Source organism: Astatotilapia calliptera, chromosome 22 (genome assembly GCF_900246225.1).
Source record: "Astatotilapia calliptera chromosome 22, fAstCal1.2, whole genome shotgun sequence".
Lineage (NCBI taxonomy): Eukaryota > Metazoa > Chordata > Actinopteri > Cichliformes > Cichlidae > Astatotilapia > Astatotilapia calliptera.
Window position 1 is genome coordinate 26,351,579 of NC_039322.1, and position 13,844 is coordinate 26,365,422.

The following is a 13,844-nucleotide window of genomic DNA, read 5'->3' on the forward strand; positions in this document are numbered from 1 at the left end:
TGGAGCCACTATCAGGGACAAACAGAGACTGCAGCGTGTTGTGCGCTCTGCTGAGAAGGTGATTGGCTGCAGACTCCCATCTCTGCAGGACCTGTACACCTCCAGGACACTGGGGCGTGCAGCTCGGATCACAGCTGACCCTTCTCACCCTGGACACAGTCTGTTTGAGCTGCTCCCCTCAGGCAGGAGGCTCCGGTCCATTCGCACCAGAACCTCTCGCCATAAGAACAGTTTCTTCCCCTCTGCTGTTGAACACATGAACAATAACCGTATGACTGTTCCCACCCCTAACACATGACCCTACGCTGTGTTCACTGCATCATTCCATGTTTGGCACTGATCACCACCTGCACTCATGTATATATCATGTATATATCTATCTACTTAGCACTTTTAATTCTTATTCTCATTTTTATTTTCATGTCTATTTAAGCTTAATTTATAACAGTATGTTTGCACTGAAGCACCGCAGCAATTTCCTAATGTTGTAAACCCGCTCAACATTTGGCAATAAAACCCTTTCTGATTCTGATTCTCTTTTTAGTGAGCCGAACTGAAAGAGCCGGTTCTCTAAAAAGAGCCGGAAATCCCATCACTAGTGTTTACCCAGATAGCAAGGAAACGTCTTTGTGCAGAATCCGTGCACCAGCTCTCATTTACTGTTTTAGCTGTTGGGTGGTTGTCGAAATTTTGTAAGGTTTAACCTGATATTCTGGCATTTTGAGCAAAATGAATTTATATTTAAAAGTCAATTCAGGGTTTTAATGAATCAATATCATGTTATGCAAGCTAGAATTGATTTTAATCGAAAAATTGATGATCAAAACCCACCCCTAGAAGGTACTAATGGAAAAGGGCCATATGCATGCTGCTTTTATTCTGCCTTTAGTGGCATCTTAGTCCTCCTGGCATCTGGAAATGAAACCCTTTTGTTTGGGGAATGATGAGGTGAAAGTTTTCTGTCCTTATTTCTTGTGAAGTGTGAAAATGTTTCACTCAGTACAGTGCGCTCCAGCTGTGAGGCTCCAGCTGCTGTTATGCAGCTGATGAATTGGTCATTGTGCACTGACTGGTCCTGGTATTCTCCTAACCCCAAAGCTGTTGCTGCTGAGAAAAATGTAATTTACACAGCTGGAGAAGCAATGTACAGGAAGTACCTCCCCACTCTGCTTTTTCTGATTTCACAGTAGTCCTCCAGTCTGACTCCCAGTCATTCTCACACATCTCCATAATGATGTTGGTGGTACAGGACCACTGTTTTATCTACTCAGACAATCACTATCAGACACGTAGTAGTAAACAAAACTAAAGTAAACAAAATCAAACATCAACATTTTTATGTATTTCAAGATTTTTATTATTTGTATTGTAATGGCTGATGGATGGTGAAGACTTTGCAATATAACTGTTGTTGTGAATATTTTCACAACAACAGTTGTGAATATAAAACCCCAACAATCAAATGATCCCCTATGAGCAAGCACATGGCGACAGTGGGAAGGAAAAACTCCCTTTGAACAGGAAGAAACCTCCAGCAGATCCAGGCTCAGGGAGGGGCGGCTATCTGCTGCTACCGGTTGGGGGGGGGGGGTGTTATCTGTATTTTACTGCTGTTAATATTTCCATGTCTCTAATAAGCGTGGTGCCCAAGGTGCCACATCCTTGTGTTGTTTTTTAATAATGGGGGCACGCAGCGTTTTCTGTGGTTTAACCGGAAGAGGAGGGAGGGGTGGGAGTAAATTTTTATTTGTATTTATGTCCACCGCTCTAAGCGTGGTGCCCAAGGTGCAACATCCTTGTGTTGCTTTTTAATAATTGGGGCACGCTGTGTTTTCTGTGGGTTAACCGGAAGAGGAGGGGGGTGTGGGAGTAAATTTTTATTTGTATTTATGTCCCACCGCTCTAAGCGTGGTGCCCAAGGTGCAACATCCTTGTGTTGCTTTTTAATAATTGGGGCACGCTGTGGTTTTTGTGGTTTAACCGGAAGAGGAGGGGGGTGTGGGAGTAAATTTTTATTTGTATTTATGTCCCACCGCTCTAAGCGTGGTGCCCAAGGTGCAACATCCTTGTGTTGCTTTTTAATAATTGGGGCACGCAGCGTTTTCTGTGGTTTAACCGGAAGAGGAGGGAGGGGTGGGAGTAAATTTTTATTTGTATTTATGTCCCACCGCTCTAAGCGTGGTGCCCAAGGTGCAACATCCTTGTGTTGCTTTTTAATAATTGGGGCACGCTGTGGTTTTTGTGGTTTAACCGGAAGAGGAGGGGGGTGTGGGAGTAAATTTTTATTCGCATTTATGTCCCACCGCTCTAAGCGTGGTGCCCAAGGTGCAACATCCTTGTGTTGCATTTTAATAATGGGGGCACGCAGTGTTTTCTGTGGTTTGACCGTAAGAGGAGGGGGGGGTGGAAGTAAATTTTTATTTGTATTTATGTCCCACCGCTCTAAGCGTGGTGCCCAAGGTGCAACATCCTTGTGTTGCATTTTAATAATGGGGGCACGCTGTGTTTTCTGTGGTTTGACCGGAAGAGGAGGGGGGGGTGGGAGTAAATTTTTATTTGTATTTATGTCCCACCGCTCTAAGCGTGGTGCCCAAGGTGCCACATCCTTGTGTTGCTTTTTAATAATTGGGGCACGCTGTTTTTTCTGTGGTTTGACCGGAAGAGGAGGGGGGGGTGGGAGTAAATTTTTATTTGTATTTATGTCCCACCGCTCTAAGCGTGGTGCCCAAGGTGCAACATCCTTGTGTTGCATTTTAATAATGGGGGCACGCTGTTCAGTTGTGCGAACCTTTGCACGGGAACCGTGATCGTTAGCTCTAGCATAAACGTGAGACATATTTAATAAAGGTTGACTTTCAGCAGTATTTTAGACTCAGCGATACTTTAGACCGACCGACTTTGGAGTTTACTGGTGTAGAGTGTCGCCAAGGCTCTATTTATGCTATTTGGAGGCTCCTTCGAAGCACCTTTGTTGTGACGTTGCAAAGGCCTTTGTTGTGACGTTGCAAAGGCCTTTGATCTGTCCGAGCTTAAGCCCCGCCCCCGACGCTGTTGTCTGTGATGGTTCTCAGGCTGTGGCAGGGTCGGCACGCTTGAAGTGCGCGCACTACGCATGGTGCGTGCGGAAGTGAGAGGCTTGTGAAATGGGACAGTCTAGTCTCCGTCGCGCTTCCCAGGTTGCCTAGCAACCATGATTAGGGTTGCCAACCGTCCCTTAAAATACGGAATCGTCCCGTATTTCGAAACAAAAGTACACGTCCCGTATTGAGCTAATAAGGGACGCACTTTGTCCCGTAATACAGTGAGAACCAAAAGTAGTCTATAAATGTTTATGAAATTAACGCCTTGTTTGAAAACATAATTCCCAGCCCCTCTCCTGCTTTGTGACCAATGAGCTGACAGCACACTTATGACAATTCGAGTATGACAATTCAGATTACCGCTCATCTCATTGGTCGAGGAAAGGTCGCTTTCGGAGAAAATACCGGAAGACAACAGGTGACCACAACAAGAAGCATGGCCAACAGGGAAACAAACGCCGACACTGCGGTGCAAGTCTCGGACGACAGTACACCTAAAGCTGGGCAGACACTGTGTGATTTTTTTCAGTCACGTTATTCAACTCCTGCTCAAACTGCACGATTGACTCACAGGGGTTAGAAGTTCATAGGTCACGATGTACTCTCACACTGTACCGCCCGATGCTCTGATGCGACCTGAGTGATCACACTGTGCCGCTGTTGTGCCAAAGTAGTTACCCCCGCCATAAAATGAAGGTTATAACAGAAAATCTGTCGCTCTCTCTCTCTGTCTTTCACTCACACAGACACACCACCACCATCAACTTTGCTAAATTGCTAATGAAAAACATTGATCAGGCAGCTGTGATTAAGCAGCAGTGTAAATCCAACTATTTTCACGGTTGTTGTGGTCGTGATAATTTTGTGAGGCCACATCGAAAAGGCTCGGATGAGCTTTCCAAAGTTCTACAAGTTGTGCCTCCATCGCTTGTGTCCAGATCACACGCTGCACAGCCGTGCTGCTCCGTCTTTTTCACCGACGTTTACGTGTTTGCGCGCGAGCAGCTGCGGTGACACCCTCACGAGCGATTGATGATCGGGAGCTGGTCGTAAGGTGTTAATCGCTTCTCGTTACCCAACGTATACTACATGACGCACGATGAAGGCCAAAATCGGTCCGATCACTCAAAAATCGGCTCAAAATGGGCCTAAAACCGCACAGTGTAAGCCCAGCATTAGAGCAGCAATGTTTGTTTCCCTCAGAGAAAGGGAAGAATGGGAAAAGGAAAACACCTGGCTGGAAAAAGTTAATATGGGCATGTGCAGTGAATATCAGCGCTATGTGGCCAGAAGTGTGATAATATAATTTATTTTGTGTAATAAACAACTGCAAGGATAGATGATTACAACAAATAGATGACTAATACATAAAAGTAATACATAGGTGAATAATGATGATGAGTTATGATGCGTAATCATGGGAACAAGTGGGTTTACAAACAGGAGCAGCTGATTAGCATTAGAAAAGCTGAAATAATATTTCAACTGAAGCCAGTTGTACTAAATGCACTAAATAGAATAGAATAGAATTCAACTTTATTGTCATTGCACATGCACAGGTACAGGGCAACGAAATGCAGTTTGCATCCATCCAGAAGTGCTTTAGTGATATAGATATATTACAATATATATTAGCAATAATATAGATATGTGAGTATATTACAGAAATGGGTCTATTATGGTATGTTATAATGTACACGGTATGAAGTATGTTGTGAATATTCTATAACTATATGTACAGGCTATGAACAGGATATAAATATGAAAAACTATACAGAATATGAAATAAATAACTTTACAGAATCCGAGATATACAGCTATACAGAAATGGGAACTATGCAAGTTGTAAACAGTTGTAGGATTAAAGATTATCGAATGTACAGAATGATTATTTACACAGAGCTATACAGTAGTGCAGTTAAGATAAGTGAGGGTGTAGATAGTTTCTACAGAGGCTATATAAAGTGCTAGTGGTTGTGAGTGGTGGTTCACTCCATGTTATTATTGTGTGTTTGAGGGTACAGTTGTCCATTGTGTGTGTGTATCTTCAGTCCATGAGTTTAACGTGGGTCAGATGTCAGGAGGCAGAGTTCAGGAGTCTGACAGCTGTGGGGAAGAAGCTGTTCCGGTACCTGGTGGTCTTAGTCCGGAGGCTCCTGTGGCGCCTCCCAGAGGGCAGGAGGGTGAAGAGTCCATGTGATGGGTGACTGGGGTCTTTGATGATTTTCCCAGCCCTTTTCAGACACCGCTTCCTGTAGATGTCTTTTATGGCAGGAAGTGGTGCTCCGGCGATGCACTGGGCAGTTTTCACGACCCTCTGCAACGCCTTCCGGTCCGAGGCAGAGCAGTTCCCGTACCAGACTGTTATACAGTTGGTCAGGATGCTCTCGATGGTGCAGCGATAGAAGTTCACCAGGATGTCTGAGGACAGGTGGTTCTTCCTCAGAGTCCTCAAGAAGAAGAGGCGCTGGTGAGCCTTCTTGACCAGCTTGGCACTGTTACAAGAATATTTTTCTTTCTATTGTTTTCTATTATTTTAAGTTAAGCAGGACAGAGTTCTTTTAAAGAAAGATTTACTTATATTCTCAAAAGTTAAGCATGACAGGCTTCTGTTTAAGAAAGAGACCTGTTTTATTGTGTTAATGTTGTCATTTTGAGCTAAAAATAAATAGCTAAATGATCATTTGTTTCACATGTGTTGATATCACAAAGAATAGAATATGCATCTACTTAAATCAACTTCAAGTCAAATGGTTAAAAAAATAATTTCACACACAAAAAAAGAGCTAGAAAATTCACCACACTGGGAAGGGTGAAGACAACTGGGTCGCCCGGTCCTGGCCACGAGGTGTCCCTTATTTATTTTTCAGGGAGTTGGCAACCCTAACCATGATACTAACCGCTGGAAACATGTCATACAATTTTGTTTGACAGAAATGAAGGAGAACATATTTTGTTCATTTGTTTCTACAAGAGCTTTGTGTGATTTGATAAGTATCTGAGGCTGAGACCACAGGACAGTAAAACATGATTTTTGGGCTTCATTTCTGTACTGAACAGTCATTTAAGATTAGTTAGTAAATAACAATTAGCTAATGTTTTTCATGAGACAAAAGTCATATCACTTTGGTAATGTAAATATAATATGGCCAACATTATAGTTATTATATTAATCATTATTAGCTATTACAGCAATGAACATGAACTCTGTGTCAAATACTGAGCCTCAGTACAGATTCAAGTTGCAGTTATTTATATGTCTTATCACCTTAAATCTTCACTCAAAGACAAGTGTCTTTGACAGTGCATCTATAGGTGTATCATATATAGGAGACAAATGCTGTTCCTTCAGTATGTTGGCATTACTAAATTTGGCTCATTGCTTACATACATTTATAAAAAGAAAATGTACAAGCTGTGATAACTGTTTCTGATAAAATGAAGAGTAGACTGATATATTAAATATTCCTTTATTGTCATAACTGCTTTAAGTCATACAGAATAGATATCAGAGCCTTAAACAGGCTGGTTTCTGCTAAATGGGTCAAACTGGGCAGAAGTACATTTATTTTTAGGTCCATTCTGCTGCTGATACATACAAACCAGATTGCAACAAAGTTGGGACACTAAACAAATTGTGAATAAAAACTGAATGCAATGGTGTGGAGACGGCAAATGTCAATATTTTATTCAGAATAGAACGTAGATGACAGATCAAAAGTTTAATCCGAGAAAATGTATCATTTCAAAGGAAAAATATGTTGATTCAAAATTACACGGTGTCAACAAATCCCAAAAAAGTTGGGACAAGTAGCAATAAGAGGCTGGAAAAAGTAAATTTGAGCATAACGAAGAGCTGGAAGACCAATTAACACTGATTAGGTTAATTGGGAACATGATTGGGTATAAAAAGAGCTTCTCAGAGTGGCAGTGTCTCTCAGAAGCCAAGATGGGTAGAGGATCACCAATTCCCACAATGTTGCGCAGAAAGATAGTGGAGCAATATCAGAAAGGCGTTACCCGGCGAAAAATTGCAAAGACTTTGCAGTTATCATCATCAACTGTGCATAACGTCATCCGAAGATTCAGAGAATCTGGAACAATCTCTGTGCGTAAGGGTCAAGGGCGTAAACCCATACTGGATGACCGTGATCTCCGGGCCCTTAAACGACACTGCACCACAAACAGGAATGCTACTGTAAAGGAAATCACAGAATTGGCTCAGGAATACTTCCAGAAACAATTGTCAGTGAACACAATCCACCGTGCCATCTGCCGTTGCCAGCTGAAACTCTACAGTGCAAAGAAGAAGCCATTTCTAAGCAAGATCCACAAGCTCAGGCGTTTTCACTGGGCCAGGGATCATTTAAAATGGAGTGTGGCAAAATGGAAGACTGTTCTGCGGTCAGACGAGTCACGATTCAAAGTTCTTTTTGGAAATGTGGGACGCCATGTCATCCAGACCAAAGAGGACAAGGACAACCCAAGTTGTTATCAACGCTCAGTTCAGAAGCCTGCATCTCTGATGGTATGGGGTTGCATGAGTGCGTGTGGCATGGGAAGCTTGCATGTCTGGAAAGGCACCATCAATGCAGGAAAATATATTCAGGTTCTAGAACAACATATGCTCCCATCCAGACGTCATCTCTTTCAGGGAAGACCCTGCATTTTTCAACAAGATAATGCCAGACCACATTCTGCATCAATCACAACATCATGGCTGTGTAGGATAAGGATCCGGGTACTGAAATGGCCAGTCTGCAGTCCAGATCTTTCACCTATAGAGAACATTTGGCGCATCATAAAGAGGAAGGTGCGACAAAGAAGGCCCAAGATGATTGAACAGTTAGAGGCCTGTATTGGACAAGAATGGGAGAGCATTCCTATTTCTAAACTTGAGAAACTGGTCTCCTCGGTCCCCAGACATCTGTTGAGTGTTGTAAGAAGAAGGAGATGCCACACAGTGGTGAAAATGGCCTTGTCCCAACTTTTTTGGGATTTGTTGATACCATGACATTTTGTATCAACATATTTTCCCCTTAAAATGATAAATTTTCTCAGTTTCAACTTTTGTTCTGTGATTTACGTTCTATTCTGAATAAAATATTGACATTTGCCATCTCCATGTCGTTGCATTCAGTTTTTATTCACAATTTGTTTAGTGTCCCAACTTTGTTGCAATCCGGTTTATACTTTAGGTTTCTGAATATTAAACTTGTTTCTGCCTTTCATAGTGTGTAACTTGAAGGCCCTGAGTACTTTCTCCCACACTGAAAACACTGGAATGATAAAAGATTTTGAACATTACCTAATGAGACTGAGTCAGGACAGGCAATTAGTTATTTTAAACTTTCCTAGCAGTCCTTCACAAACAGGGAACAGTCTGTCTATCCTCTCCATCTGTCAGCTGCTGCTGGCTCTTCCTCCTCCTCTTCCTCACACACTGCTGAGTTTTTCCTGGTGGATCATCAGGGGTGCAAAGCCTCACAGGTGATGTGCAGCAGTGGGTCCCTCAGTCTGTCCTCACTCTGGTCACTTGCAGTTGTCACACATGGAAATCAAATGTGTGATAAGCTGCAGGATTCAAACACAAGTGTAACTTATAAATACATGTTATACTTTTATTACACAATCAGAGAGAGAGTGCAGGACAGACAGACAGGTGACAGTCTCAGGTGTAGACACTGCTACACAACAGCACAAGAGAAAGAAGATTTAGTGTTTGTGTTATTACGAGTGCTCAACAAGGAGAGTTCCCAGTGGACACATGTGTGACTCCTGTGATTAAAGCATCTTTCTTTCAGCTTAACGAGTGAACCGTCAGCTCGTTCAAACACATATTAAAGCCCGTTTGGCTCGACACCACCGAACAGAGGCAGCAATATAACATAGCTAACATTAACAGTGCAGTGGATCCTGCTTGTGCCGTGATATTTGGCAGCATTCACTGACTTTCAGCTTGTTGTGTTTGTGGATATATGACTGACTTTAATTATCCATAAAAGTATCACATTTTCTGTAAGATTAATGTCAGGTATATATATAGCGGCGTATATTTTAAAGTAAAGGTTTTAAAACCCAGTTAGTACTACACTCTAAAAAGTAATTAATGGGATCTTTAATCATTACTTACATATATATGTTGTTGTGAAAATGAAAAATCAAGTTCATAAATACTGTTAGACTTCCTAATTAAAATTTTTATTTTATTGAGTTCGGGTGACACATAAATTATGCCTCTTTACTCAATATATAATCGTGATTTGTCTGAATTTAAAATCTTCTTTAATCAAAAAAACAATATAATTTTAAGTTCTGTCGATGTAAAATACAACTTGATGACGTGTAAACAGCTCACAGTTCCCTTCTTCTACACAAGCGGACATATTCAACAGCACGTGTTCAAGGTTTATCAAGAGCTGTGTTGGTCGCGAACGGTGAGTAATTTTATGCGAAATTACACATATCTGCAGTCGCTCTGGATTTTGTTAGTTTACTTTAAAACAACGACGTAACATACATAACATACATCTTAGCTTGCCCCCGCGTTTGTGTGTTTTAATATACACACAGCAGCTAATTCCGCGATAGCATAAATTGTTGGACTCTTTTTGGAAAATTTAACACTGACGTTACTCTAATGCAGACCACTGTAATTGTCTTATAATTTTTAAAGATAGCGAACGTTGTTAGCCCCGGCGCAAACTACTATGCTAACGTAGCTAGCCAAGCTAAGTTGTGTTCACTGTGATTTTATTTTTGAAATGTGAAATTTATTTTTTGAAGGGAAGCATTTTATGTTAGTAATTGTTAAGAAACGCTTCTAAATTTTCGTAACGTTACGGGGTGAAGTTTCAACCCCATTGGCTTCTGCGCAGGAAGTGTGGTCGCCATTAGTCCGGTGTGTCTGTTGACCGCTAAGAGCGGTTCTTCACCGGCTGCTCGGCCTATTTTCACAGGTAAAAGACCAGACTTAAGTGCACTGTGCCGCATATGGTAGGCTAGTTAGCTGTCCCTAATTTTGGGTACTTTCCGTGTTTTGTAGAGACGTAGAGGCGACGTGCATTGGCTGTAACATTGATATGCCTCAATAAAGGTTGAAAGTAAGAAAAAATCAATAGCGGGCCGCCATCTTGGTTGGGTCCCCATTCGCCACCAGTGCATTTTTTCTACTGAGGAATGTATTCACCCATGGTAAATAAGGAAAATGTTTAAATATTTTTCCAAACAGATAAGGCAAGAAAGGTCAATAATCCCACATATGGTTTCAGTAGTATGCCAGTTTTTGCAAACACTAGGGTGCACAATAATGACCATAGCTGCTGACTCAGCATTGATTCCAATTTGGTTTTGGAGAATGAAATGAAAACAGATCAAGTGGGATTATTGACATTGTAGCTTGTGTATAAAAAAGTTTGGTTTTTTTTTCGTATTTACTGTCAGAAATGATTCTGTCCTGTCATGCCACACCTTATGTTGCTTTTGTTGATAAAAAAAAACCTCATATATATATATATATATATATTTATTTATTTATTTATTTTTTTGAGTTAACACATTCCTCAGTAGAAATACATGCACTGGGGGCGAGTGGAGACCCCTCCAAGATCGCGGTCGGTGGGGATACATGCTCCAACAGACTGGCCCAGTCCATGTCACCTCTATGTATATTTGATCTATGGAAAGCCACGTTAGGCTTTCCAGCACCCAGTGTATTCAGGTCTATGTAGTTTTGAATGTTTGGTTCTAGCTCACACAGCTTTGACAGGTGAAACTTATTCACTGTATTGAAGACTCACAGGTGAAGTTGAAAATACCATCTTTTGTATTTTTGTGCAGGCACAACTTTCTGGTGTTATACACTGTCCTGGCGTTGCAGATCTAGGGGTTCCAGTTAAGACGTGGTCAGCCTTCTAAGAAAGTGGGAATCTCACCGAAATATTCAGTTACTTTGCTGTGTTTCTTGCCAGGACAAAGGCTCAAACCATCATCTTCTCCTGGTATCGAATACCAAGGGACCTTCTGAAGTAAGCTTTAACAAGTAAGCTTGAATTGAGTAATTCAGAATCATGAAGTATGGATTGGCCTTGCAAATCTGTAAATTTGCAACCTCCACTAAGGAAGAGCTGATGAAACATTATAGGTTACGCCATATCCCCAGTGTACAGCCTCTGCCATGTCCTTACCTAGATTGTTTTTGTTCATTTAAGTCATGGGGTAGCCTAAAATCACACATATCAAGGAAACACTCAACTCACTCAACAATGAGAACCTCTGAAATACTCAGTTTCTGTTGCCAGTTCTGTAATGTGGGCACATTTTTCACTGAAAAGAGTATTTTGAACACCTTCTATTTTTTTCTATCATTCAGGACAACACAGTTGAAAAGCGCAGAGAAATTGCTGTTCGCTGCTCATAGTCTATCTTGGAGAGAAGGAGGAGGATCTTTTCAAACAATACAGCGTAAGTACTTGAGTTGGTTTTAAATTTTTGTTTAGTTTTGAATGCATGTCCCTGTTGGGTCTTTGTGTTTGTTCATTGGATTTTCTGTTCAGGGTTGAGTATTTAAGTCATTCAGTGCCATAGACGTCTTTAGACGTCAAAATGAATCCGAACGCTCAGTGCCATAGACGCCTCTTGAGCTTTTTATTGAATTGAGAAGGTGGTGGAGTTGATTACATGGGATAAAATCCCACCAGCGTGACAGTCGGCTCTACTGAGAACGAGTATTGTGGCGCGATTTTTGATCCAGCTCGTCATTTCGAGCTTTGAGGTGTCTGCAGCCTGACGTCATGGTTTTTCTAGCGATTCCAGTGAACATGAACCGGATTTATCTGACCAGTATCTCCTGTTAGAAACTTCTGAAGGCAGCAGGGACCAGAATAATGAACGATTTGCTGCATAAAACGCACAGAAATTGGTTGATAGACGAACAGACTAAGTCGCGCACTCACTTGTGCACATGCGGGAGTAACACACACACACAGACTCTCTGAATCATAAATCAGTCGCTTTTTCTTATATATTTTTTCAAATGTTGAAATTGTCTATAAACAACTATTTTTATACAAAAAATAATCTGCCAAAAGTACATTTTTACAGGTGATTTTTTTTACTTCATAGTAGTAAAACTTAGTTGAGATGTTGCATGAATCATTGAAACACGAAATATTTACATCAAAGTCACTGATCTGCTAGAAAAACCTATTTACACAAAGCGCTTTTTGATCCAGAAACAGGTGTTTTTGTCATGAAAGTTTTCTCTTTTCTACTGCAGATTTCTAAATAACAGAGGTAGAAACATTTTTTTTTGCTGCTGAAAGAAGAGAGACTCATTTTTGTCATGGTGGTTTCAGAATTCACATAGTCATAGAACAAAATATCTGTGAGCCTTCAAAATCAGTGAAAAGCTAAATATCTCTGGAACTGAGGGGGGTATGAAATCTGAGAGTGGCTGGCACTGAATGAGTTAAGGGACATTCCAACCTAAGTGAAGATATGTCTATTGCCATGTATAAGTGAGAAAAAAGCATTTCAGAATTACAATCCGAAGATGTTTATTGCCATTGTCATTGAACATAATTTGCTGAATAGAAAGCTGTTTCCGTGATAAGGTGCAACATAAACACACAGGATAAAAAATTTTGTAGCCAGCGCAGTCATTTTCCTGATCTGGCAGCAGCTTTAGCAGAGCATAAACAATGGATGTGAATGGCAGGTACTAGCATTTTGTGTGCAAAAGTGATTAAAATCACTCAATAATGATACCAAGTATTCCTGGGGAGCTCAACAATCATGCTGACTGCAAATGAAAAGTATGAATTGACATGAAGGATTTTCAGGAGCCGATTTAGACTTTGGACTACATTACGACAAAGCACTGCTGTAAGCCTCCACATGGTTATAACACAGCAGTTGAAGCCACTGCCGACCAGTGTCTATAAACCAACATGCTATTTGTGCAATATTTCTTCAACAAATCAAAGACCCATCCATTGTTACTGCAGCTTACCATGCTTGTATAGTAGTGGCTGTGTGTGTTTGTTTATGGAAGCTGGAGGCTTTTCCAACTGTTGCGTTATATCCATGCACCATGCAGTGGATGTTTACAGCGGTGTTTGTCGTAACTGCAATGTAGTCTCAAGTCTAAATCAGCTTCTGCAAATCTTCCGTGTTACTTTTGCACTTTTCATTTGCCGTGAACATGATTACTGAGCTCCCAAGAAATATTTGTTTTCATTACTGTTTTCATTTTTGTTAGTCATTTTTTTATTTATTTTTTCACTTTTGCACACAACATGCTAGCACCTGCTATTCACTTCCATTTGTTACACCCCGGCCTAGGCAACCGGAGTGCAACACGAAAAAAAAGTAAAAATAAAGAAAAAAAAACCACACAAAAAAACCCCACTAAAGCTCACCACCAAAATCCCAAAACGAAAGTATCGACAAATCTATTTACAACAAACTATTTATTTACAACAAAACACCAAAACTATTTACAACACGGGGGAGATCGCGACCATGACACACTGAAACACAGGGTTTAAATACATAGAGGGAGCAATCAGGATAATGGACAACAGGAGGGAAACACAGCTGGGGCAAATTAGAACTGACGAGACAGGGAAACGTAAACTGAAAACACTAAGATAACACAGACTTTCAAAGTAAACAGGAAACACATAACAGTCACGCCAAAAACAACACACCGACAACACCGAAACGTAACACATTGTTTGTGCTCTGCTAAAGCAAATGGAT

At 41.0% G+C, this 13,844-nt stretch overlaps 1 protein-coding gene across 1 annotated transcript; it reads right to left on the reverse strand.

Annotated features, from left to right (window-relative positions):
• Positions 1-1,576: 1,576 nt before the first annotated feature.
• On the reverse strand, positions 1,577-3,112 carry LOC113015422 (snake venom metalloprotease inhibitor 02A10-like). The gene is made up of 2 exons (XM_026157460.1): positions 2,201-3,112; positions 1,577-2,065 (listed from the first exon to the last, which is right to left on the reverse strand). Exons 1-2 carry the CDS (start codon positions 2,834-2,836, stop codon positions 1,754-1,756), a joined length of 948 nt encoding a protein of 315 aa, XP_026013245.1. The 5' UTR covers positions 2,837-3,112; the 3' UTR covers positions 1,577-1,753.
• Positions 3,113-13,844: the final 10,732 nt, after the last annotated feature.

Coding starts and splice junctions, on each gene's coding strand:
- LOC113015422 (XM_026157460.1), bottom strand. CDS start 2,836: ATGTCTCACGTTTATGCTAGAGCTAACGATCACGGTTCCCGTGCAAAG. Junction 2,066..2,200: donor TTATTAAAAAGCAACACAAG/GATGTTGCACCT, acceptor AAGCAACACAAG/GATGTTGCACCTTGGGCACC.